Consider the following 26335-nt stretch of genomic DNA (forward strand, 5'->3'; position numbering starts at 1 on the left):
TTATCTTTCGAAAAGGATAGATTAGAACCTTTTAGAGACTTCTAGAAGCTCATAATAAATCCTAATGTGTTTAGGAATGAGATTAAGGTTAATGGACCCTCCACATGATCATTGGGTCGTAGGTAAGGTGGACCTAGGTTCAGTTTGGGTTTGGTTTAGTGTTTTGGCAATTGGTCTTACATGCATACTTATGCTGCTAGGATAGGTGCAACACTGACCCATTAAAGAAGCCCACTTGCAAAATGCCCCCAATACAAAACATGACCCAACAAAAAACGAAACCTACCAACACCGTTACCCGTCACATCCCAAACCTGACCCAAACTCCAATTCAACACTTCCCAACCGCCATATTTTGGTTTAAAATATAATATTTTATTTTTTAAAAAAACCGTTTAATAATTTCAAAAATACATTTCTGCAATTAATTTCTCAATGATGTGATTTTCTCTCTCTAACAAAGTTCATTCTCTCTCCTCTACATGATTTTACGTCACTAAAATCTGAAAATTTAACAATGGATATTAGAGAAGAATGAAAAATCAAAAGGATTCTCCCAATAAAAGGTAAATTTTTATGAATATCATTGACTTTCGTCATTAATTTTCGTCCGAATTTTTCGATTCTCTGTTCGAATTTTTTGTTTCATAATCATATTAGGAAATCAATGCTTATGTTCATATTTGTAATGGTTATGTTCACTTTGTGAAATGCATATGTTCATATTTTTTATGCCTATGTTCACTTACTGAAAAGCTAATGTTCACATTTAAGGGAACCTATGCATATATTCATATTTTGCATGATTATGTTCTTTTTCTGGAATTTATATATTCACATTTTTTTGGCAAAATTGGCCGCAACACCCTGAGGTATAGCTTAGGTGCACCGAGCACCCTGAACTTTACATAGTAGCCAAAATACCACCAACTATGGTGTTAGGTGCAACGCATGCCATAAATGAAAATTCCCGACAACTTATTTCACCGAAAGGAGGTGAATCTTCACTCTCTAAAACGGTTACGTAGTCTTCCATCCACTTAGGACACATGGATTCACCTCCTTTGATGAAATAGGTGGGCGAAAATTTTCATTTAAGGCACACATTGCACCTATCACTACAGTTGGTGGTGTTTTGGCTACTACGCAAAGTTTAGGGTGCTCAGTGCACCTAAGCCATACTTCAGAGTGTTGCGGCCAATTTTTGCTTTTTTTTTTTTTTTTTTTTTTTTTATAACATGTACATATTTATTATACTTATAATGCATATGTTTCATAATCATATTATTTTTTATTTCTTCAATTTTTATTTTCATAATTAAATGTCTTGTATTCATATTAATATTTTATATATTCATAGATAATTTCAAATATTCATAATGCAAATATGTGTTATTAATGAAATATTCTCATTGAGTCTATTTATGGATATGATCTCTTTCTTAAATGCATATGTCCATACTCCCTCCGTTTTTTTATTTGCATCACTTGTGTTTGCGTGGAGTTTTAGGAGAATGAATAATTGGATATAATATAATAATATGAGTGGATGGATATTTTATTATGGTAAAAGTAATGTGGGGTCCATGAAAATAAAAATATGTGAGAGAGAGTAGTGGGGACCATGAGAGAGAAAATGATAAATTATTTGAGTAGGGTTTAAAGAAAGAGAGAGAAATAATAAAATATAGTATAAAGTTACTATAAATAGAAGTGATGCAAATAAAAAAAACATCCATGAAAGGAAAATGATGCAAATAAAAAAAACAAAAAAAAACGGAGGGAGTATTTTTTATGCATTTGTTCACCTTTTAAATGCTTATATTCACTTTAAGGAAACTTATGCATACGTTCATATTTTGAATCGTTATGTTCATTTTCTGAAATGTATATTACGTTCATATTTTTTATGCTTATGTTCACTTTCTGAAAAGTTAATGTTTAGATTTAAAGGAACCTTTGTATATGTTCATATTTTACATGATTATGTTCATTGATAAAAAATGCAGAAAATCAAATGAAATTCATACACAGATGAAATTGATCGAAGCTAACAAAATTCAATTCATATGAATTAAAAAAATCAAATAAAACTTAATTAATCGAAATTAAGCACAAATTCACCACATAATAAATCGAAATTCATATAAATCAAAACAATTACAATTGAAATTCACACAAAAATCTTACATAATAAATCGGATTTGATCGAAATTAACCAAAAATCAAACAAAAAACAATTACAATTGAAACTAACCTAAAAAAACGTAATTACAAATCAACAAAACAAACCACTAACCTGCATTGATGATCTCGTCGGGAATAACAACTAATTCCATGTTGTAAGGAACAAATTCAATAAATATATTGAAACAAAAGAGAAAAATTAAAAAACAGAGAAGAGAAAAATTAAATAAGGAAGGAGAAAAAACAGATGAAAAGAAAATTATAATGAAATTTTTAATCGAAAATTTTGATGAGAATTAGGAAAGAAAAGAGAAGAGAGAGAATTGGGAAGAAGGAAACCAAATTTTTTTAAAAAGGAAACGAAATAACGCGGAAAGAACGTTAGAGCTGGGCTGCGTTTCATGCAGGATGTTGTGCGTTTCATGCTGTTGTAGCTATCTTACATGCATGAGGATGCATGTAAGAATAATATGCGGTATTTGGCCCTAACTTCTTTGTTATAAGTCGGATTTGGGCTTATAATATATCGTTGGAAAGCTCTTTTCAAGCCCCATCCAACTACACAATTATTGGACCCAGATTATGGACCAAAATAAATGAGATTGGACGATTTTATAAAAATGTCACGAAATGAATGATTTTCAAAACACGAAATGAATGATTTTGGGTTTAAGGGAACGAAATGAATGATTTTGGCTTAAAACATTTTAGGTAAGGTTAGAAATGGTCAAGGCTTAAGGAAAATTCACAAGACTCTTCAACTCTTCACCGAACTCGATAATCAAAGATGTGAAAGGTACTCATCACTGGTTTGGTTTTTGGGGAGACACAATCAGGTGTCTACAATCCCTAATTCTGTTTTTTTCTGGTTGCTCGGGTTGTGGGCGCTGTCTTTTGTTTCTTAGGCTAGGTTTCTCGTAGTTCGGAGGGCATCTTTATTTCTCAACGAAAGTAAGTTTTGGATATATTGATTGAGGCAGGTATGTTGGGTTGCAAACCCATTGACACTCCAATGGAGCAGAATTATCGTCTTGCACATGCTTCTGATGAGTCGTTCGCTCAACCGAAACAATATCGTTGTTTGGTTGGACGATTGGTATATTTATCGGTCACTCGACCAGAGTTGAGTTATTAAGTGCATGTTTTGGCACAGTTTTTGAGTGATCTGCAAATTTCTCAATGGGATACGGCTATTCGTGTCTTGCGTTACCTTAAGGGTAGTCCGGGATAAGGCATCTTGTTACGACCTATGAAGGATTTACGCTTGACGCCGTTTTGTGACAGTGATTGGGCGGCGTGTCCTTTGACTCAGCGTTCCTTGTCAGGTTATTTTGTGTTCTTAGGTCGTTCCCATAATTCTTGGAAAACTAAGAAACAACCTACCGTATCTCAATCACCGGTCTATGACAGTCACTACTTGTGAGTTGGAATGGTTGAAGCAGTTGTTGTTTGCTCTTGGGTGTTGATCATTCGAAATCTATGCAGTTGTTTTGTGATAGTCAGTCTGCCCTACATATAGCTAAGAATCCGGTGTTTCATGATCGTACGAAACATATTGAAGTAGATTGTCATTTTGTTCGTGATGAGTTGTTGAAGGGTAATATTTCTACTTCATATGTTTCAACTAATCATCAGTTGACATATATTCTTACAAAGGCTCTTGGATGACAACAGTTTGATTTTTTGTTGCACAAGTTGGGTATTCGTGATTTGTATGCTCTAACTTGAGGGGGAGTACATATTAGAGTGGGTTTGGTTATATTTGTTTATATTGTATCTTTGTTAATTTTATCTAGTTAGGAGTTTTAGTTAAATTAAGACTTGTTTTGTAGTGTATATATATATGATTAATATCAATACGAAAGGTCAAGCCATTTTCTTTAATATTTCTTGACTTTAACATAAATTACAACAATAATTGAATATTACTAATCTATTCATCGAGGTGATTCTAATAAGTATTCATATGACTATATTTTTTTATTTAAAATTCACAAACATTGGTCAAAAGTAGGTAAAGTGAATAGTGCAAAAAGTCCTAATAAAGTAATAGGACACTTAAAAAATCATAGCGGTATTAAATATGAGTTTCATTCAATAAATCCATATTCAATTCTTCTATTGACATTTGAACCCAAAATATTTCCCACCCTCATGCAACCTCACTAAGCAAATTTTTTTCCTTGTGTGTTTTTCACACTAATAGAGTATCACACTAGTAAGATCATTCTTTAAGACCCCAATCTTCAAATTAATGTTCAATCACTCCTTGTATCCTATCATTTCTATTTGAACGTGTTCAAGGTATCAAGTCACAAATTGTGACGATATGTTCACACAATTAGATCATGACAATTCCATCTTACCATACCTTACGTCTACAGCCTAACCCTTTGGTTTTAAGAGTTTCCCTTTTAAGATATGTCAGCGATACTATAGCAATATCTTCGTCCTCGACTCCCTAGCTACAACTACGTCCCAAGAACATTTGTCTAAGGAATACAAATGTAAATTTTACAGAATTTTTTTAGGAATGAAGCATGTTCTAAGGAGAAATAAAATGTAATAAAAAAAACCCAAGGTTCCATAAAGGTGCAGGAATTAAACTTTAATTTCTTTTGTTGTTGTGATTGGTATGTTAAAATGTAATGGGTTCATGGACACTAGCTTGTAATATTGTCGACTAGTCTTATATTATATTAAAAATGGAAAAGAGAGAATAAAAGTTTAATTTTAAGGTAGACAGGCAAGAGAGCGAGAGTGGTGTACTTGAGAAATCGGAATATAAAAATGGAAAAACCAACATAACAATTATGAATGTCAAAGAGCTAAAGAGAGATTAGTTACAAACTAACAATCAAAAGGAGTGAATGATATTAATCACCAATAATGAATATTTACTTTTTATTCCCTTATACCATCTTAATACTTATAGATAGTATAATACTTTTCATTAATACAATAAAATCATGAATCTTATCAATGAATGGGATTTCAATGTCCGTAAGGAAAATTCACAACCTAAATAGGCAATAAGTTGACGGTAACAGAATATGTGGTCAACTTGTGGCCTCATTTACATCTCATAGCCAACATGTGTAGGCAAAAGAAATCTAAGAACACATGTATTCCTTGTCTTTGCTGGAGAGAAAGGTCCCCAAACCAATTGACCTGCCATCCAAACGATTTCGCATATATCCAAGTAATCCAACATGTATTTAGCTCGAAACTGTTAGTTTGACCCAAAATCAAACATTCACCCCGAGTTGGCATGCTATTGTCTATGCATGTGTGGTATTAAGGGGAAAGAGATCCATATTCAAATTGATGATCAAACTACATGAACAACCATTGTGAATGATATAAGTTCAATACGAAATCCTTGTTTGGCAATTAGCATTTAGTTGTTAGCATAATTGTTTTGATTAGTTGATTGTAATTAGCTGTTTATATAAATGTGTTTGGTAAATAACTGTAATTTATTAGTTGTTTAGTGTATAGTAAAACAACAAAAAGCAAAATACTCTTTCAAAAAACTCTTCATGTGAACTCTTTTAAATAGCTCCTAACCAAACACCCCAAAAAGCTTTTTAAAATGGTTAAACAACTCTTTAACTTTGTAAAAAAAAAAAAAAAAAAAAAAAATCCTAATCAAACACCTATGAAGAAGTATTAACTTAATTCAATAGAAAATTGAATAAAAATAGCAATTAAGCTATATTTTGGTCACTCGATAAGATATCTTTTATATAATTGCAGAGTGATTTAACCGTAACCCTTCAAAAGGTCAATTCTCAATTCTCATGCATTTGAGTTTTTTTTTTTTTTTGGTGGTTATTGTTGTTCCTATAATCTCCAATTAAATAACTTTCACTTCTTCATTTTTTTTTCTTAATAACTTCCACATCTTATATACTGTGCGTTAGCACGGATACAATCTAGTTTATTGCAAATTTAAGAGATTTTAGATTCAGTGACTCATACCCAAATTAGGTTGTTTAATTGTAGTGAACTCCCTCTGATAATAACGGGTGCGGTCCAAACCCGTATTACAACGAACTGAAAACGGGCCTCCGTCGTTTAGACACTGTCCCATACTCCCATTTGTATAATTTTCAACTCATTTACTACCTCGATTAAAAGAGACCACCAAAAGAAGCGCAGGTGTCTTTTTCCAGTTCTGCTCAACTTCCTTCAACAAAATCTGAAAGATTGTAATTTTCTCTTTTGATTCTCAAGCTGTGGTACGTTTACTCTAATCTTTCTTGCTTATCTTCAATATACTCGCAATTTTCCAGGGAATTTCTAGTACAAACTTCTCAAATTCTAAGCTGTTTTCCACCTTCAAATTCTCCTTTTTTTTTTTTTTTTTTTTTTCTTCATTTTATGGGTGTTGGGTATATTTTTATAACTTGGTATTAGATCTCAATACATTGTGATGTTGTTGGGAGTTAAGCATTATGAAGTAATTATTTGTTGTATTTTTTTTATTTTTATTTTTTTATTTTGCACAATTGAAGTTTCAAGCTGTCTGTTACTCTTGAATTTTGGGTATTTTTGATTGGAATTGCGGATTTACAGCTAGTGTAGTAAAGAACAAATTTGAATTAAAGAGTTTGAGTTTGATGCTCTCTATTGTAGTTCCAAATAACCATTGTACTTTTGATCGGGTTTGCAGATTTTTCTGGAAGTTTGCTGCTCAATGTTGTGCTGTTCATTGTAGTTCAGAACAACTAGTGTTGGCTAGATTGGGTTTGCGAATTTAAAGCTCTATATATATTGTGCTATCTGTTGTAGTGGAGATAGCTAGCTAGTGTACATTTGATTGGGTTTGCGGATTTGTGGGTTTGATGCTCTCTATATATTGTGTTACAGCTATTGCATGTTTGATTGGGTTTGCAAGTTTTTGGGAGTTTGATGCTCACTATCGTGCGCTCTATGGTAGTTCAGAATTGTTAGTGTACTTTTAATTGGGTTTGCGGTTTTTTGGGAGTTTGATTGGGTTTGCGGGTTTTTGGGAGTTTGATTCTCACTATCGTGTGCTCTATGATAGTTCAGAACTTTTAGTGTACTTTTGATTGGGTTTGCAGTTTTTTGGGAGTTTGATTGGGTTTGCGGGTTTTTGGGAGTTTGATTCTCACTATCATGTGCTCTATGGTAGTTCAGAACTGTAAGTGTACTTTTGATTGGGTTTGTGGCTTTGCAGATTTTTTGGGAGTTTGATGGGATGTCTTCTGCTTAGTTGTAGTATTAGTGATAGTTGAGTGAATTATCACTTGGGGATGAAGAAGTGGTCTGGGGGCACCCTTATTTTAGTTTTGTCTTTTGTTCTGGTGGTGAGGTATACCTACTTTGACAGTCAACCACCAAAGCCAATTAAACAGTCAGCTTATGACTTCTTTAGAAACCATCCTAGTAATGATTCACAAGCACCGAAAATCAGTTCGAGTGCGGAATCTTCTGGGATCAATGTGACAAAAGTAGAAAAGATCAAAGAGAGGCCACATCTTATTGATGTTGAAGGACTTAGTGACTTGTATAGTGCTGTAAATGCATCAAAAGAAGATATGAAAAGCTTTGCGACATGGCCTCAGTTGCGTACTGTGTTGTTAAGGTCAGATGGGTTGCCTGAAACAACTAAGGGTGTAAAAGAAGCTTCTGTTGCTTGGAGAGAGTTAATTTCAATAATTAAGTGGGAGAAAAGTAAAGCTGCAGGTGATGACGGCAATGTAAACAGAACTAATGAAATAAAATGTCCTTTTAGTGTTAGCACTTTCGATGAGCCTTTGAATAGTAGCAGGGGACTTCTCGAGCTCCCATGTGGTCTGATTGAAGATTCTTCTGTTACTTTGATTGGTATCCCCAATGGGCGGAATAGAAGTTTCCAAATTGAGCTTGAGGGTGCGGGGTTTCCACATGAGCAAAAGCCTCCTATTATCTTGCATTACAATGTCTATCTTCCAGAAGAAAACAGTACAAATTATTCTGTAATAGTTCAAAATACATGGACTAATGAAGTTGGCTGGGGCAAGGAAGAAAAATGTCCTGGAGGAAGGTCAACAAACTATATACAAGGTGAATTTCGTCTTATGTGTGTCAGAATATGTGGAACAATTGAATTGCTGCAATTGCATCCATAAATTTAATAATCTAATGTTCAGATGCTTTGGATTAGTCCCCCACTATCTTTTTTGTATGATGGAGATTATATACAATCAATTAGGACAGTATAAATCATATCCTCATGTCTTGCAGTCCTGCACAGACTATTCATCTGTCAGAGAGTACAATGAACCACTTAATAGTTCAGAAACATTTCCCTTGACTATATAGGAACCCCTTTCCCACTCTCTGTCTTTTGGATGATAAAGAAAGACTAACTATATTGTAATTGTAGTTGATGGACTGGCTAGTTGCTATGAGCAACTTATTAGAAGCGCTATGGAAGAAAATCAAAATAAGAGTCTTCCTGTTGGTGACAAGAAGATTAACAATTCCGTGGCTCATGCTCATATCAGAGCTAATTTCCCATTCAATGAAGGGAGTCCATTCACTGCCACATTGTGGGCTGGTTTGGAAGGATTTCACATGACTGTCAATGGAAGGCATGAAACTGCCTTCAAATATAAAGAGGTGAGATCATAATCATAATAAAAATATAATTAGCTTTTGGTAACTTTAAAATTTAGATGACATATATACACTCTGAATTATTTTGACCAGCTCATGAAGATAAAAAAAATAAAATAAAAACTCAACATAATATTTCCGGACAAATTAATAGTGACAGCTGTTTCTTCTTTCTTTATGGTTGCAGAACTTGGAGCCGTGGCTGGTTAGTAAAGTCAAAGTGACTGGAGGTGTGAGCATCTTGTCTGGCATAGCTAAAGGTCTTCCTGTATCGGAAGATCTTGATATAGTTTTTGACGTTGGTCAACTCAAAGCCCCATCATTGCTTAAAAGAAGAGTTGTGTTACTTGTTGGAGTCTTCTCAACTGGAAACAACTTTGAACGCAGAATGGCCTTAAGGAGGTCTTGGATGCAATATGAAGCTGTTCGCTCGGGGATTGTAGCTGTACGCTTTCTTATTGGTTTTGTAAGTAATGCAATTATTCTGAAGTATCTTTTTAAGCAATAAACTTATAGCTGATCCGGATGAAAAGTGTATTTATTGCTGCTAGTATATAATAGGTACTTATAGCTGATCCAGATGAATAGTGTATCTACTAGTAAATAATAGGTAGCTATGCTTTAGAGATTTACACCCCTTCTACCACTTATTTTAAAGCTATGCTACTATTTATGAGCAACTATATGATCTTTTCATCTACTTTATGCAGCACAAGAATGCAGAGGTAAATCTTGACCTGTGGAAAGAGGCTCAAGCATATGGAGACATTCAGCTGATGCCTTTTGTTGACTATTACAGTTTGATCAGCTTGAAAACAATCGCGGTTTGCATACTTGGGGTAGGTGGCTGCTAATGCATTTTATTAACCAAGATATTCTTCATGAACAATGTTTAGAGACTATCTTTATAGCTTTATAACTCATGCAGCTACTGTTCGCTTCTACCTGCTTAAATTATGCTCCAATCAAATATTGCCTTATTTTAGGGTGTGTCTTTACCTTATCTGAACATCTGTGAATTTATTAGTCTTTAACTTGACTTATCTGAAGTTATCTATTGGCCATGAACTTGAATTTCCCAGGCTTGTTAAAACTTGTAGTATTTGTGAATTTTGCTTGTGTAGCCCTTGTTGGTCTTGAATTTTGAGTTGTTTGTGCTTATAAACCCTAAACCTAACACATCAAAACATATTAGCCCTTAAATAAACTTATTGGTAACATCTCGCTGAGTTGGGTTTGCAGAATTTGCTTGCTTTAACATCTTGCTGTATGTCAGTGTGTAGTTTCTGAGCTTCAACCCCTAATCAGTCCAATATTTCCCAATATTTAAGAAAAAGCAAATGAAAGATGAAACTTGTATTAGTACTTAGCAAAATGTTCATGTATGAAATTGGGAATTCAGTACCGGGGCAGCAGAGATAATAACGGAGATAGGATCCAGCAGTTTATGTTATTTGGATGTTCATTCTCAGTGAAACGGTAAAAAAAATGAGAGGCAGTGAACAAAAATGGTAAGTTATACTCTGGTAGTATCAGTCATAAAGGATAAACACAAAGAGTCAAAGATTGTACAAGATTAGATTGTACAAGACTACAAGATTATAATTTATGGTAATATTATAAAGGGGTGAATAAAATTTGATAGATGACTTGCATGCATGACCTTCTTTATTTCCAAAGAGATTATTATGGTATAGTAGGGATGTGAAAAATTTCAAACGGTGAAGTATTGTTAGGGTTTATAGCTAAAATTCTTAAAAATAACTGCAAATCCAATGTACCTGATGCCTAATACTTTTGGGACTGTGGGAGTATTTCATAGGGTTTGTCTTCCTCATTCTGCAAAAAAAGCATGAGGAAATACAAGTTTTTCTCCGTGATAAATATGTTTATCACGGGGACAAAAGTGTAATTTTTGCGCTGAAAATGAGTAAAACCAGTACTTGAGATAGCGGTTTTGCCTTGAAACCGCTACTTGAGGTAGCGGTTTATACCAAAACCGCCACTTGAAGTAGCGGTTTTACTCCGTGACGGAGATTAACTGGGGCAGCCTCAAAAAGCATCCAAGCAAGTGCTATCTTAATTATAAATTATAAATTATGGTTGACTTGCTTTTGACAATAGATGTAACTGGCAAGTAATGACTTCCAACCTAGTGCACGAGAAAAAGAAAAGAACAAGTTTTCATTTTTCTGTTATAGTGAGAAAAAGAAATTGCAATGAAACTTTGACGAAGGATTTATTAAATTTAGATTAATTCAGAAGAGTATCTAGTTACATTTTTCTCTAAATTGCAGACCAAAATTATCCCAGCTAAATATATAATGAAGATCGATGATGATGCTTTTGTGAGAATTGATGTAGTGCTTTCAAGTCTTAAGGAGAAGTCTGCTAGTGGTCTCCTGTATGGTCTCATATCATTTCAGTCATCTCCCCACAGGGACCAAGATAGCAAATGGTTTGTTAGCGAAGAGGTATCATTTATTGTCCTATAATGTTCATTAACTTTTATCTGAAGTGTGATATTTATGCATTACCTTAAGTCCTTTACCAAGCTCCTATTTTGTAGGAATGGCCAAAAGATTCATTTCCTCCATGGGCTCACGGTCCAGGCTATATAATTTCCCGTGACATTGCCAAATATATCGTGCGTAGTCATCAGGAAAGAGATCTTAAGGTAACTGGTTATATGAGATTTTTTCCCCCTTTTATTTACATGAAGTGACATGGAGCTTAAGAACTAAACAAGGAAATGGGATATATAAACTAAACAGTATGGATAGAGTTGTTTAAGAATACAAGAAATAAGGATAGAATTGTTTAAGAATACAAAAAGGTTTCCTTTTGTGTCTCAAATGATTATTCCTGTTTAATTTAACACTCATACTCACCGACCTTTTATTCCTGTTTAATGCAGAGTAATATCCCTCTACATACTCACCGACCTTTTACTCTCTCTCTCTCCTACTTAAATTACATTGTTCTTACAAACACTCATGTTTTCCAAAATTTTCTTATTCTACACATGAAGTGATGAAACTGAATAGAAAACACACACACACAAAAAAAAAAAAAAAAAAAAAAAAAAAAAAAAAAAAAAAAAATGGAGGTATTACATTAAAGCAGGGGTTAGAAAAAAGTTTTTCCAACATGTAGGGAGAGAAATGGGATATTACTCTGCATGTTTCTTTTTAGTTTAACCATTTCCACTTTTCACGCTTGTAAGTGCAAAACTTGAACTATATATATATATATATATATATTTTGAATAGAACTTCAACTATATTATTATTAGGTTCATCTCAATGTATGGTTTCGAAATATCAACGTTTTTTAAGTAAAAATTATAAAATGTTGATATTTCGAAATCATACATTGAGATGAATCTAATAATGTCTCATATAGTCATATCACTGTTTTTCATTACATGTAATCACCAATATAGTCAAAGTGGGGAATGTGAATAGTGTAAAATATCAAAATAGGTTAAAAAAAAACCAAGGGACTATTACTAGTTTTTTTTTTTTTTTTTTTTTTTTTTTTTTTTTTTTTTTTTCTCTCTCTCTCTCTCTCTCTCTCTCTCTCTCTACTTTTAAAATCAAATGTACATAAACTTATGTTAAACAATTTTTTTTTATCGAAGATCCTTTTAAAATTGTTTTTTATCAAGTATAAAGAGTGCATAAAGGGGATATTTATCTTTTGTATCAATACTGTTCACTTTAATGTATTTTTGCTTACATTTGAGGGATGAGTTGGATCTCATTTTGAACTTAATTCTAATTGGAACTTTGTTCTAATATGTGTGTGTACACGTATATATAGTTCATAAATAGAAAGACACCTAGGGAGTGTTTTTTTTTTTTTGGTTTTTTCTTTAGTGAAAATCAAAGGGGTGCTACTCCGTGTTTGTTTGGCACACTTTATTTGTAAGGAGGGCTAAGGACAAAAAGCCTTTGAGCTCTGATGTAGCAATTTATCTGTAAAATAAATAAAAATGAACATTAAGTTTCTTAAGTAAATAAGTTAACACTTGACTTCAGCAATACAATGGCCATTAAAAAAGGAACCTAAAACCTTGATGCAAGCAACATTATTAGCCTGCTTTAATATTCTTTTTAACTCCCATTTCAGCTCTTTAAATTAGAGGATGTTGCTATGGGCATTTGGATTGAGAAATACAAGGACAGTGGCCATGAAGTTAAATACATCAGTGATGATCGTTTTCACCATACTGGATGTGATGCTGATTACATCCTCGCACATTATCAAAACCCAAGGAAGGTGTTGTGCTTATGGGAGAAGTTGCAAAAGGAACACCAGGCTGTGTGTTGTGAATAAGTACTGCAGCAAGCTCTCTTATATCCTGAAGTTTTGAAAAGTATTGACTGTTTTGAGACCATGTATGCTGGTAGAAAACTTTGCTATTTGTATGATATCTGTAATTCATTTATTTTTTAATTTTAAAATTCAGTTCATTTTTGTTTGGTGCAAGATGCAGCACGATAATTGTTGGACTCCAACTTGATATCTGTGTTTACAACCTGCAACGACTTTCTAGCTGTCATCAATGGGAGAAGTTGCAAAAGGAACACCAGGCTGTCTGTTGTGAATAAGTACTGCAGCAAAAAAATTTGCTTTCTTATATCCCGGAATTTTGAAAAGTTTTGACTTTTGAGACCATGTATGCTGCTAGAAAACTGCACCTTTAATTTTGTATGATATATCTGTAATTCTTTTATTTATAAAATTTTAAAATCAGTTCATTTTTGTTTGGTGCAAGATGCAGAACGAAAATTGGACACTTGGGATTCCAACTTGATATCTTTGTTTCAACCTGCAACAACTTTCTAATTGACTTCAATGGATTTGTCTGCAAATGTAAGACCCAGTGCACATTATACAAATTTAGATATAGTATTTTCTCTTGTTAACAATTTATTACAAGAATTCTGTTTCGTTCGTCTTGATATATCTGGTTCAATTCTTCCCATTGAGAAATTTGTGTATGGAGATTTGTTTTTTGTATTGGTCTCTTGCACTGATAGTATTTTTTTAAAGGGACTTGTATAAAACTGATAAATGGGCAGTTCAACTGCATGTGAATACAGTTTAAATATATTAAACTGATATGTTAGGGTGGATAATTATTAAATGAATTACTGTGCGATACAAGTTTGGATACTTGCGTCGAACATGGAAGATTGATTCATCCGATACACGTTTGCTTTCAGTCTTCAAACAAACAACCAAACCATGTGACTTTTTTACTGTACTGGTAATTCATTTAAGGTACTTGTATATAATTGGTCATTGAGCAGTTCAAATGCATTAGAATAAAGTTTTAAAATGTTAAATGATAATTTCTTCCCGTAATTTTAGAGAGTACCGTTAAGCATCCTATGTAGTCGAAAACTAAGGTTCACCTGTTATTTAAAGGCCCTTGTAGAGCTCGCATTTCTCACCAACCAAAAAGAATACCATACTATACTTATTAGCTTCATCCTTTCTCTGCTTTTTCTTCTTGAAAACTTTACTGTAACATGGACGCTGCTACTGCACTCACTGCTGCTCAGACGCTGTTCGTGACATTACAATGTGCAGAAGTGCGAAAGTTATGCTCCATCTATAATTATGAATCTGAGCTTCGGAAGCTGCTCAAAACTATTGAAATGATCAAGAAGTGCCTCCTGGATGCCGACTCTAAGTGCCAGGAGCTCACAAATGAAGGCCAATACTGGGTCCAGAACCTTAAGGATGTTGTCTATGATGCTGATGATCTGTTGGATGAATTCAACACCATTGCTCATGAGTTGAAAGGAATGGATGGTGGTAAGATTTTTAAGAAGGTACGCCGTTTCTTCTCCACTAATAACCAACTCATATTTGCATTTGATAAGTCAAAAGAAATTAAGAAGCTTAGGGAGAAGTTGGATGACTTGGCTAAAAACCATACAGATTTTGGGTTTGGTGACCTGTATAAGCCTGTGAATGTTAGAAAGGAAACCAGTCCTTATGTGTTAGAAGAGAGTATTATTGGGAGAGATGCTGATAAGGAGACCATTGTGGATTTGTTGTTAAAAGATGACTCGGAGAAAAATATTTCTTTTGTGACTATTGTAGGGATTGGGGGTTTGGGAAAAACTGCTCTTGCCCAGCTTGTGTTTAAAGATCATAGGATTAAAGAGGCCTTTCAAGAAAATATGTATTGGGTTTGTGTATCTGAAAATTTTGACAGAGATTGGATCCTAGGTAAGATACATAAGGAAAAGAATAAGGAGGAGTGTACACTTCAGGAGATACATAGGAATGTTCAGAAACTCATAGAAGGAAAAAGGTACTTGCTTGTTTTAGATGATGTGTGGTGTGAGGAACGAAAGAACTGGGTTGAGTTGAAAGACTTCTTGAATTTAGGTGGAAGGGGAAGTAGGATTTTGGTGACTAGCCGCTCCAAAAAAGCGGCTGAAGTTATTGGAAAATGTGAAATACATGAATTAGAAGGTCTCTCAAAGAAGGAGTCTTGGGAATTATTCAAGAATATATCACTAGAAAAAAGGGAAGATGAAGCTGTCACCGATGACCTTGTTGAGATAGGAGAGGATATCTTAGAAAAATGTGCCAATGTGCCTCTTTCCATAAAAGTGGTAGCCAGTTTGTTGTTTAAACAAGATATTGCAGTTTGGAAGTCATTTAGAAGTATTGATTTGGCATATGATTGTGAGAAAGGCATAATGCCAACATTGATGTTTAGCTATTATCACCTTTCTCCTGAGTTAAAAACTTGTTTTAGCTTTTGCTCACTCTTCCCTGAGGACTATGAAATTGATAAATTAGAGTTAATTCATCTCTGGATGGCACAAGGATATCTTGTTCCAAGTTCTAATAATGAGAGCATGGAAGATGTCGGTGAAAAATATCTATCAATTTTATTGCATAGATGTTTTTTCCAAAACATTACAAGGGACAAAATTGGTGAAGTTTGTTCATTTAAGATGCATGATCTCATGCGTGACCTTGCTAGAAATGTTGCAGCAAAAGAGTTCTTGACATTGACAGCTTGTACAAAAGATTTAGAAGGGAAAGTTCGTCATCTATACATCGAGAGTAATAAAGTTCTCACTACCTGGTTTCGCTCACGTAATTGTCCAACTAAAACACTACGTACCTGTATGAAGTATTCTGTATCCAAAATTAGTGATGTGGATGCAATTATTTCAAATTGTAGTCGTTTAAGGGTACTGGATATATGGGACTCTGTGTGTATTAGAAACTTGCCAGATACAGTAGGTAAATTATCACACATGAGGTATCTAGATCTGTCAAATTTTTATGATTTGGAGATGCTCCCTAAATCAATCATCAAGCTTCACAATCTGCAAACATTAAGATTGAGAAGTTGCAGGAAATTAAAGAAGTTGCCTGACGATACAAGCAAATTAGTAAATCTCAGGATGCTGGATATGCATGGGTGTAGGAGCTTAACTCATATGCCAGAGGACATAGGCAAACTAGTGAATCTTAGGGTGTTAATTATATCAGAATGTGAGAGCTTGACTCATATGCCAGAAGGGATGGGAGAATTGTTACAGTTGAGGTACCTTGTTCTGCCAAGTGATTATAAATTTGAGATGCTTTCTAAATCGATCGTCAAGCTTCGCAATCTGCAAATGTTAGATTGTGATTTCAGTATTTTAAAGGAGTTGCCTGAAGATACATGCAGATTAGTAAATCTTAGGATGTTAGATTTATCTAAATGTAGGATCTTGACTCATTTGCCACAAGGGATGGGAGAAATGTTACATTTGAGGTGCCTTGATCTGTCACACAATGATAAATTGGAGATGCTTCCTAAATCAATCACCAAGCTTTACAATTTACAAACTTTAAAATTGGGTTATTGTTCCAGTCTGAAGGAGTTGCCCGAGGACACGTGCAAACTGGTAAATCTTAGGGTGTTGGATATAAGGGGATGTAACAGCTTTACTCATATGCCAGCAGGGATGGGTAAATTAACATGTCTTCACATGCTACCGACATTTTTGTTGAGCAAGGATGATGATAACAAAGGCAAGCTTAGAGACTTGGCAGCTCTTATCAGTAACCTCAGCGGTGATCTGGATGTTAAAGATTATAAGCACGAAGGATATTTGATATCTAGTACAGTGTTGCATGTAAAACTCCGGTCTTTAAAGTTAAGTTGTAAACTTACGTCTAGTCACCCATTTGAGGAGACATTGATGGAGAGCCTGTTCTGTAATCACCAATTTCAGCATTTGGAGATGGAGTACTATGGTGGTACCAAATTGCCAAGTTTTGCGTTAGGGCTTGTGCGTATCGACTTGAGAAAATGTGATAGGTTGCAACATCTGCCATCGTCACTGAGTCAACTTTGCCATCTCAAAAAGCTTTGCCTCCGATATATGCAGAATTTGGAGTACATAGATAGCAATGCACCTTCTTCATCAACGAATTTTTTCCCGGCTCTAGAGAAGTTAGAGCTAGAATACTTGCCAGCATTAAAGGGATGGTGGAGGGATATAAGATGGACGGAAAAGGAAGCTGTTTTCATCCCATCATTTCCTCGTCTCTGGAAATTGAATATCACAGGTTGCGAGAGACTGACAGACATTCCTCCATGTCCATTATTAACACATCTGCAGCTTGACGACGTCAATGAAGCGCTAACATTTTGTAAGAAAGAAGGCGCTGTTCAAAGCAATCCAATCTCTTTGAAATACTTGAGTATAGACAATGCATGCGTTTTCAATTCCCTATCTAGGGAGTTTGTGGGAAGCGATGTATATATATATTTGAGACATATAAATATGGGAACAATTAGGGATGGATTACAAAGCTGCTCCTCTTCTCTTCAAAAACTTGCTTTAAGGGGTTGCAGGGGATTGGAGAATCTGGAAATAGAGCATCTCACCAATCTAAAATCCCTCGAATTATTATTATTGAATATAAAAGGCATGCCATGGGAATTTCTTCAATGTCTTTCTTTCTTGGAAATATATTGTTGCAATGAGATGACAATACTGCCAAAGGGGATTCAGTACTTAACCTCCCTTCAATCCCTCTTTATTAAATACTGCGATAACTTGGAAGACCTTGGGGAATGCTTCAACTCCCTCGCATCTCTAAAACAACTCAAAATTCAGTGGTGCACAAAACTCAAATCACTGCCTGAGGAAATGCGACGCCTCACCTCCCTCACTGCACTTGAAATTGGTAATTGCGCAAGACTGAAATCACTGCCAGAAGCGATGAGACACCTCACCTCCCTCACTACACTTAAAGTTTATAGTTGCGATGAACTGGAATCACTGCCAGAAGCAATGAGACACCTCACCTCCCTCACTACACTTCAAATAGCATATTGCAACGAACTGAAATCACTGCCAGAAGCCATGATACACCTCACCTCCCTCACTACACTTAAAATAACCTACAATCACGGTGAGCTTGCTAAAAGATGTCGGAAATTAGATGGGGAAGACTGGCCCAAAATATGCCACATCCCTAATGTGAATATTCGTTGAAGTCTGCCATCATCAACATATATAGTTACATACTGCTCAGAGAGTTAAGGTAACAGAACATATTATCTTTCTCATTTATTTATCTATTTAATCACTCCGTATCTTTCTCATTAGTATATGATTTATGTATTTTGAAGACTTAACTTCAGTTTTTCTCTAGTGGATATTCAGCGGTTTATGCAAATCTTTATATCTTGTATTCCAAACTTTATTTTATTTTACTAATTAAATTGATATCTTAAAATCCCTGTATTATAGCATTTCAGGGTACACATTCGTTGGGAAAAGTGCCGATTCCATAAATACAATTACTCTTATATAAACCCCCAATCTAAGGAGATTTTTTTTAATGCTTTCCCTTGAAGTAGCAGTTTTAAAGTATATTTTAAAAAATGGTTTACGGGTAAAAGTAGCGGCTTCTCATTCAAATAATGACTTTATAGCATTATTGAGGGAAAAGGATCAGGTCTTTATTTGGAAAAAAAATTAAGAGTGATGCTCAATGTTGGCAGGGTAATGCACATTTCTACTCTGAGTCTGAAATGGAGCGGCTTCTGTATGGATGTCATAGCATCTACCCAAAACTGTGTTCTCTGAACTGCATAGTCTTCAACAAGGCAATCGACTCCTTGTGCAGTTACAGTTTTGTGATTGGGGCTAGGAACCCCCGACGACATGGGGTAAGTCAGTCCTTCAGTTTGGATATATAATGAACAATATGGATATTAATGTACTTCTCTCTAATGTACTCTACCATACTATCTCAAGCAGTGTTTTCTTTCATATGTCCTTGTGAACTTTACGAGTAATGGTAAAAAAAAAGGCATAATGTTGTTAGCTTAACTTGATTTTGTCAGATAAGTTCTATGTTGTTTACGGATAAGCAGTGTTTTTTTTTTCAGTTAGGCAAGGGAAGGTCTACATGCCTGACTGAGGGATGGTGGTATTCATGTATTGGTTGCAATTCATGCTCAATTACAGAAATTTGCTGATGTCTAAAGGTATTAAAATACATAATTCATCATCAATTAAATTTGAATTACTTTAATATTAAATTTATGTTAGCTTTGAATTTAACCAAGGGAATTGAGAAGATTATACTTTCATTTTACTTTCTGATGCATCTATGATCCTGCAGAAACTGTATGTGTTGGTATTGAATTTTGAGTAACATTGTGAAGCCAAGGTGATAAAGTTTGTAACACATAAAACACAAGAAGCTCTAGCTTTCTTACATGTGAGCTGCTTTATAACTTTGTCATTGCAACTTCTTTAATTATTGAAGAACGTTGTCATTTCAACCAAAGATATAATATATGCATTTTGCATTTCTTGCAGCTTTCTAGTAGGAAGTATGGTAAGATGATTGCAGATTTTATTTCTTGAAGAACAAACTCGGCTTTATGTTGGTGTTGAATGTTGCTCAACTTTGAATCAACTAGAGGCAGTCTGTACACTTGACTGATTGTCTGCTCTGGGATTGGTCGAAGTATATACTGGAATTGTGAGAAGATTGGCCAAAGTCTGAAGGTATTCCCTATAATTTATGCACACACAAATGAATGACTTTTTAACAATTTGTTCGATCATTAAATTTGAATGGGAAACCTTGCAGATTATATGCATCATAATAAGCCTCCTTTCTTTCTGTGTGTAAGAGACTATTAGTAATTATTATTTCTGTGAGCCTTTGCAGATCATTCATTTGCAATGACGCATCAATCAGATATTTCATATGTTACATGAAATGAAGCTTTTACAATCGGAGGAAAAATGACAATTTGTTGCAGATTGTTATTGCGATAAAATTATTCCAAAGAGAATGAGTTGGATATGCGCACTGCAGGTAAAATAGATGTAATTTAATCAAACTTGGCTGCAGCAACTGAAGATCTATGTTTTCTCAAAAAAAAAAAAAAAAAAAAAAAAAACCTGAAGATATATGTACTAAATAAATTTCTGATTTTAGCAGCGCCTCAAATTACAGATCCCATGGGCTTTTGTAAGTCCAATGAACATGTATGTTTACTTGAATTTGGTTTTCATTAGTACTTTGTGTTGACTCTGGTTTTGTGGTTAATGCTACATTCTAATATTCATCTCTGCATTGCAGGGTATATAAACCTTGAAAATAATGGTTCGTGGGTGTCTCTACTTATATTGGAAGCTCATTTTTGTCAGGAAAATGCACATTTCTACTCCGAGTTTGGTATAGATAGATGGTTTGCTCGCAAACTCATAAACTACCTTCAGATTTTCACCAAAGTTCTTTGTACTTGATAAATTTAAGATTTTTGCAGTGCCTCAACTGCCTCAAACAAACCACCAGAGATGTTCTTATAAGCTCAAAAGCCTTGGGTTTATGTAAGTCCAATGAACATTTACTTTCACTTGAATTTGATTTTCATTAGTTCTCTTTATGGCTAGTTCAGCTATATTCTAATATTCGTCTCTGCATTACAGGGTATATCCCTTGAAAATGCTAGTCTGTGGATGTCTCTACATATATTAGAAGCCCTGAAGCCTTGATATTGTAGAGCCTCTAGCATTGTTTAGATAAGGACAATTTGGTGTACTCATTAAGAATATTGATTAGTGGAAGGGCTTGGCGATGGCTTACAGTACCCGTGGTTTTTTCCCGAATTAGGTTTCCACGTATTTCTTGGCGTGCTTTGTTTTTATTGCATTTAATCTATTTAGAATTGTTTGTTGTTGTCCACATTATGTTTGGTCAAGATTAGTCTTATTTTTCCACTCTGCAACACATTATAGGACTATATAGCCTTTAATTCAATACAAGCAAAATACCAGTCAATAAGATTGGAATAGGTAGATGATGCAAAAAAAAAAAAAAAAAAAAAAAAAAAAAAAACTCCTAGATATTCAAGAATACCTCCAAATCAGGTTGGCTAAGGTAAATGCAGCACAAAACATACCCCTAGATATAGAAATACCATATTTACATACTGCATACCTGCTATCAAACATCAACATGAACCCGAAACATTTATTAAGCACAAATCTAAGCTAACAGACATGATCAAGTCCCTGACGAGAAAGCTCCCAGCTCTGCATCATAAGCTGTATGTCTTTGCACACAAAGGGACTTAACAAAGAGCAGGTGAAAACTGCAACGAGGTAAACAAATGCTTGTCTGAAGACTGAACATTGACAAGCAGAGGATCGAGAGGGCTAGCCTCCCTGCAAATACGGCACTGAGGAAGTTCAAACACGCAAGAAATTGTAAGTCTGGAATATTTGCAAGTCAAGAGAGCAGATTATTGTGTGTAAATACTGGACAAGCATCAATGCAAAACTATTGAACCGTTTATTGGCTCGTCTTCATAGCTCAAAATGTTATCATGTATCGTAGTTATTTGCTTCTGCAAAGATAATTATCATCGTATGTGCCACAACGACATCAAAAATCTTGGAAATTTAGAAATTTGGGACAGTAATGACAGAATAAGCCATGAAATCTTTATGTGGATGGCTTTGTCATAAGTTGCCATCGCAGCTTCCTTCAAAGCCTCACTCATGGTTGGGTGTGCATGGCATGTACGTACAATATCCTTGCTCGATGCCCCATATTGCAATGCTAGAACAGCCTCATGGATGAGTTCACCGGCATTAGGTGCCACAATGTGAACTCCTTGAATCTTGTCAGTCTCCTCCTCAGCCAAGATCTTGACAAGTCCTTCAGCATCATCGATTGCCTTGGTGTTCGTTTAGACGAACTACTATGAGAGGGGGTGAATAGTAGTAGGTTTTAATTAGGTAAACTTTTGCGGAATTTAAAAATAAAATATAAAAGGAACTTAAAGAACACAACAAGATTTTACGAGGAAAACTTCCAAGGCCTAACTAGAAGTAAAACCTCGACTCTTTTTGGGATTTGCAAACAAACTTCACTATAATAGGCAACTCTCCTAGTACAACCTATTATTACAGACCTTTCTCACAAGTTCCACCACGGACACTTGCTACCTGATAGGACCCTATCCTACCCAACCTAAGTCCCACTTAGGTTCACTCAGCACTCCCGAAGTGCCTACACTCGGCTTCCCACCTAAAGCTCACTTTCTATGCTCTCACAACTACCACTCGAATATTAGAGACTTTCAAACTCCTAAACACATACGAATTTTAGAGAACTCAAACTCCTAACTCAAATGTGAATTGTCAAGAATTCACAAACACCCCAAAACCAATTACAACACAAAGACTCACTCTAACATATAATTGGAAAGCTACGCATGAAACCCAAAATCAAAATGATAAAGCTTAAACATTTGGCAAACTTACTCTTCAGCACTTAGTGGTTTTCACGCTTAAAACTCTCAACTTGCTTCGAAGTATCACTTCTATATTTACAGAAGTTCCTTAGCTCACAAAGTAGAGTTTTGGTAAAATGATGATAAGTTTAAACAGAAATTCATTCTTATCATTTCAAAACCGAAAATAAACAGATTTAATCTTGTTTTTAAGAAAACCTTTTTTTTTTTACAGTTAAATTCGTTTTATTTAAAAGATAAAGTTTATGAAAAAGATAAAATCGAGTAAATCAGATTTTAGAAGATAAAATCAAATAAAAATACTTTTTCATAATTTTATGATTATCTTTTACGAATTAATAAGCTTGCCAAGCTTTATCTGATTTCCAATAAGTCTCATGCATAACAATTGATTATATGTTTACATCAACTTACAAAACAAACTTATCTTTAATACAACCTAAGTTATGAAGTCCATCTTTTAGTTGATATTTCGAGCTTTGCACTGGTCCTTGATTGTTGAGGTCTTGTCCCAGCATTACACCAGAACCAGGTCATTACAACCCGTTGATATGTTCCTGTCAGGGAACACCTTGAAGTTCCATCCAGTTGAGTTCAGAGAACTTCTTTCTGGAACTCTTCTTCTGACTTCACTTGTCATCCTGGATCTTCTAAAGTTCCGCTGTTTCAGTTCCTTCTTCAACTTCCGGAGTTTACTTATCCTGCAAACATCACAACACTAGAAAATCCTTATTAGACGGAAGTTTGCTCAATCACAATCATCATCATCATCAAAACCTCATAAGGGTCAACACTTGGCTCGGTCTTTCCTGCCTACAAAAATCATCTCTGCTGGCAGAGTACCATTTACAACTGTACACCTAAGATGATTTGCACGCACCCTCCTCTAATGAAATTGTATTGCACATTATGATTTCTTCCTTATTTGGGAAAGTTCATGTCTCTAATAAACATTGCGGATCTTACATTCTTACTTCATCTTATACAATGTGCAATGTTCATTTTTATTCCCCTTTTCTCATAGCTACTTACAAGTGAGTTACAAGCATAGGTCTCCTTGCCTATCCTAACACTTACCACTCTTTCTAATGTTGTTGAAATTTAAAATTTATTAAATGCGGGAAACTAAAGGAGTTGCCTGAGGACACAACCTTAAACTAGTAAATCTTAGGGTGATGTATATATATGGATGTGAGAGCTTGACTCATATCCAGCAGAAATGGGTACATTAACATTTCTTCACACACTAACAATGTTTATAGTGTGTAGGGATAATGATGACCCAAAGCAAGATAAAAAAGGTAAGTTCAAAGACTTGAAAGCTCTTATCAATAACCTTAGAGGTGATCTCAGGGTTAGCCATTATTATGAGAGTTCAGACAATAATGAACGTATGTTTGTAGAACTCAAGTCTTTAAAGTTAAGGTGTGAAGTCGATTTTTCTCACAACGAAGGTCAAGAGACACTGCTGGAGAGCCTGTTCCTTAATCACCAGTTTCAGGAGTTGTGAATGAAGAACTATGTTGGTACCAAGTTGCCAAGTTGGGCTTCAGGGCTTGTGAGTATTGACTTGAGACGATGGGATGAGTTGCAGTATCTGCCATAATCTCTGTGTCAACTTTGTCATCTCAAATATCTTCACCTTGGGAGTATGGAGAATTTGGAGTACATACAGAACAATGCACCATCTTCTCCAGCAAAATTCTTCTTGTCTCTTGAGAACTTAGAGCTATACGAAATGCCTAAGTTAAAGGGATGGTGGAGAGATATAACATGTATGGAGGAGGAAGCTGTTTTCTTTCTGTCATTTTCTCATCTTTGCAAATTGACATTAGAAATTGACATACATTCCTTTATGCCCACATGTAAAATAATAATATTGTATCTTTTTGATGTCATTGATGCACTGATATTTTGTATGAAATGAGGCGTAGTTCAAAGCAATCCAATCTCTCTGGAGTGGTTGTGTATAGGTAATTCATATGTTTTCAATTCCCTATTTAAAGAATTTGTGGGAAATGTTGTTTGTATATGTTGCCCTTGATGTTTTGATGAGAACACAAGTCAAATGAATGGACTAATGCCTTGATAAGTTGTGTAGTTTTTTTTGCCAAGTTACAGGATTAATTCAAGGTAAAGGAACATGAGCTTAAAGAAATAGAAGACGTGTTGCAGTGTTCCTTTTAAGGAACATAAGCTTTGGAGTAGAAGCTGGAGAATGAAGGCTTGGAGCAGAGACTTCATAAGGGAACTATAAAGTCTAGAATATTTTATGTTTTAGGTTTTATGTAAGTGAAAATAATTATAAGTTGATGGCTAGTAGAATGCGATTTGAATTGAGTTTAAAGATAGAATTTTATGGTTGCTTAATTATAGGAAAATCAGTTTTTGGAAAAATATCTTTTCTGTTTTGATATTTAAATAAATATCTTTTTATTTTTCGGAAAATGTCTTTCAAAAAGATTGCAACTAACTTCCTATACTTGCGCCACTAGTGTTTGATTAAGTCTCCCACTAAACAAGGAATCTTCTTGCTATGTAGGTCAACGTGCCCTGAGTTTTAGGACACGACTGAAGTACTGGAAGTGGTGGAGTTTAGTGGCGTTGATATGCAACAGTAGTGGTGTTAGTGGAGGGGGTAATGGCGTTTTCTTTAAGCCAAGTTTTTCAATAAATATTGAAGTTATTTTCTGGAAAAACTTCACCCTTTCTCAAACATATTTTCTATATTCTTTGTTTTCTAAAAGAGTCAAGAGTCGCACTCTACCTAAGTTGTTAACTTTCTTAATTACTTTCATTAGAGTATTTTCTTTCATGAGTTGTAATTGGGGATTGGGAGTTTGAGTGAACTATAAGTGAAGTCAGAAGAGAAAGAGTGAGAAGAGAAAGAGAAGAGAAGAGCAGCTAGTAAAGGGACTTGCTGCTGGGAACTTCAAGTTCATTGAGGAACTTGAAGATAGAGTCTTTAGCTTGTAATAAGTTGATTTCCCTATTCTAGTAAAGAATCTTTCCTAAAATCCCAAGTGGTCGTGGTTTTTCTTCTTGTTAAGGCCAAACAGTTTTCCACGTAAAATCTCTTTGTGTGACTTTCAAGTTCCTTTAGCTTAGTTTTATCAATTCCACAAAAAGTTAGCTAATTCCTCCCAAACTACAATTCACCCCCCCTCTTGTAGTATTCTTCTAAAGTAACAATATCCAACTGAGAGATATAGAAGATTTGGTAACAATTAAGGAGGGATTCCGAATCTACGCCTCTTCTGTTCGAGATCTCTTTATTCGTATGTAATTGCAAGGGAATGGAGCATGTCACTAACTTAAAATCCCTCGCACTGTTAAACAATATAGAAGGGATCCCATGGAAATATCTGCAGTCTCTTTCTTCCTTGGAAATGTTTGATCCTAACTTGAAATCAATACCAAAAGAAATGCGCTGCTGCCTCACGTCCCTAACTAAACTTGAAATGCTAGAGCCCAGCTCTGAGCTCAAGGATAGATGTCTGAAACCTGATGGGGAAGACTGGCCCATATTATGCCACATCATCCCGAATCTGGATATTAATTGAAGTCAGCCATCATCAACATAGTTATATTTTACTCAATGAGTTCAAGGTAACAGAATGTATTGCACATTGCTGACAGGATAATGCACATTTTTACTCCGAGTCTGAAATGGAGCTTCTG

At 34.8% G+C, this 26335-nt stretch overlaps 2 protein-coding genes and 1 long non-coding RNA gene across 11 annotated transcripts; all 3 read left to right on the forward strand.

Annotated features, from left to right (window-relative positions):
- Positions 1–6254: 6254 nt before the first annotated feature.
- Positions 6255–13980, forward strand: LOC145582989 (hydroxyproline O-galactosyltransferase GALT3-like). 9 transcript variants are annotated; one of them, XM_081640078.1, is made up of 10 exons: positions 6274–6431; positions 6866–8262; positions 8585–8820; positions 9005–9283; positions 9528–9656; positions 11115–11291; positions 11387–11494; positions 12952–13228; positions 13313–13501; positions 13607–13980. In XM_081640078.1, the coding sequence occupies exons 2-8, from the start codon at positions 7470–7472 to the stop codon at positions 13156–13158; spliced, it is 1929 nt and encodes a 642-aa protein (XP_081496204.1). In that variant the 5' UTR covers positions 6274–6431; positions 6866–7469; the 3' UTR covers positions 13159–13228; positions 13313–13501; positions 13607–13980. The 9 variants fall into 9 exon arrangements, with proteins under 9 accessions (XP_081496206.1, XP_081496204.1, XP_081496200.1 ...); XM_081640074.1 differs by having other exon boundaries at positions 13319–13501; XM_081640077.1 differs by having other exon boundaries at positions 12952–13220; positions 13292–13501.
- Positions 13981–14360: 380 nt separating this feature from the next.
- On the forward strand, positions 14361–18359 carry LOC145580860 (uncharacterized). The gene has a single exon (XM_081637946.1). It carries the CDS (start codon positions 14361–14363, stop codon positions 18357–18359), a length of 3999 nt encoding a protein of 1332 aa, XP_081494072.1.
- Positions 18360–19707: 1348 nt separating this feature from the next.
- Positions 19708–20366, forward strand: LOC145581969 (uncharacterized). Its single transcript, XR_014099713.1, has 3 exons — positions 19708–19889; positions 20056–20205; positions 20332–20366. It is a non-coding gene; the product is annotated as an uncharacterized LOC145581969 (long non-coding RNA).
- Positions 20367–26335: the final 5969 nt, after the last annotated feature.

The sequence above is a fragment of the Chenopodium album genome, chromosome 15 (assembly GCF_948465745.1).
Source record: "Chenopodium album chromosome 15, dcCheAlbu1.1, whole genome shotgun sequence".
NCBI classification, from domain to species: Eukaryota; Viridiplantae; Streptophyta; class Magnoliopsida; order Caryophyllales; family Amaranthaceae; genus Chenopodium; species Chenopodium album.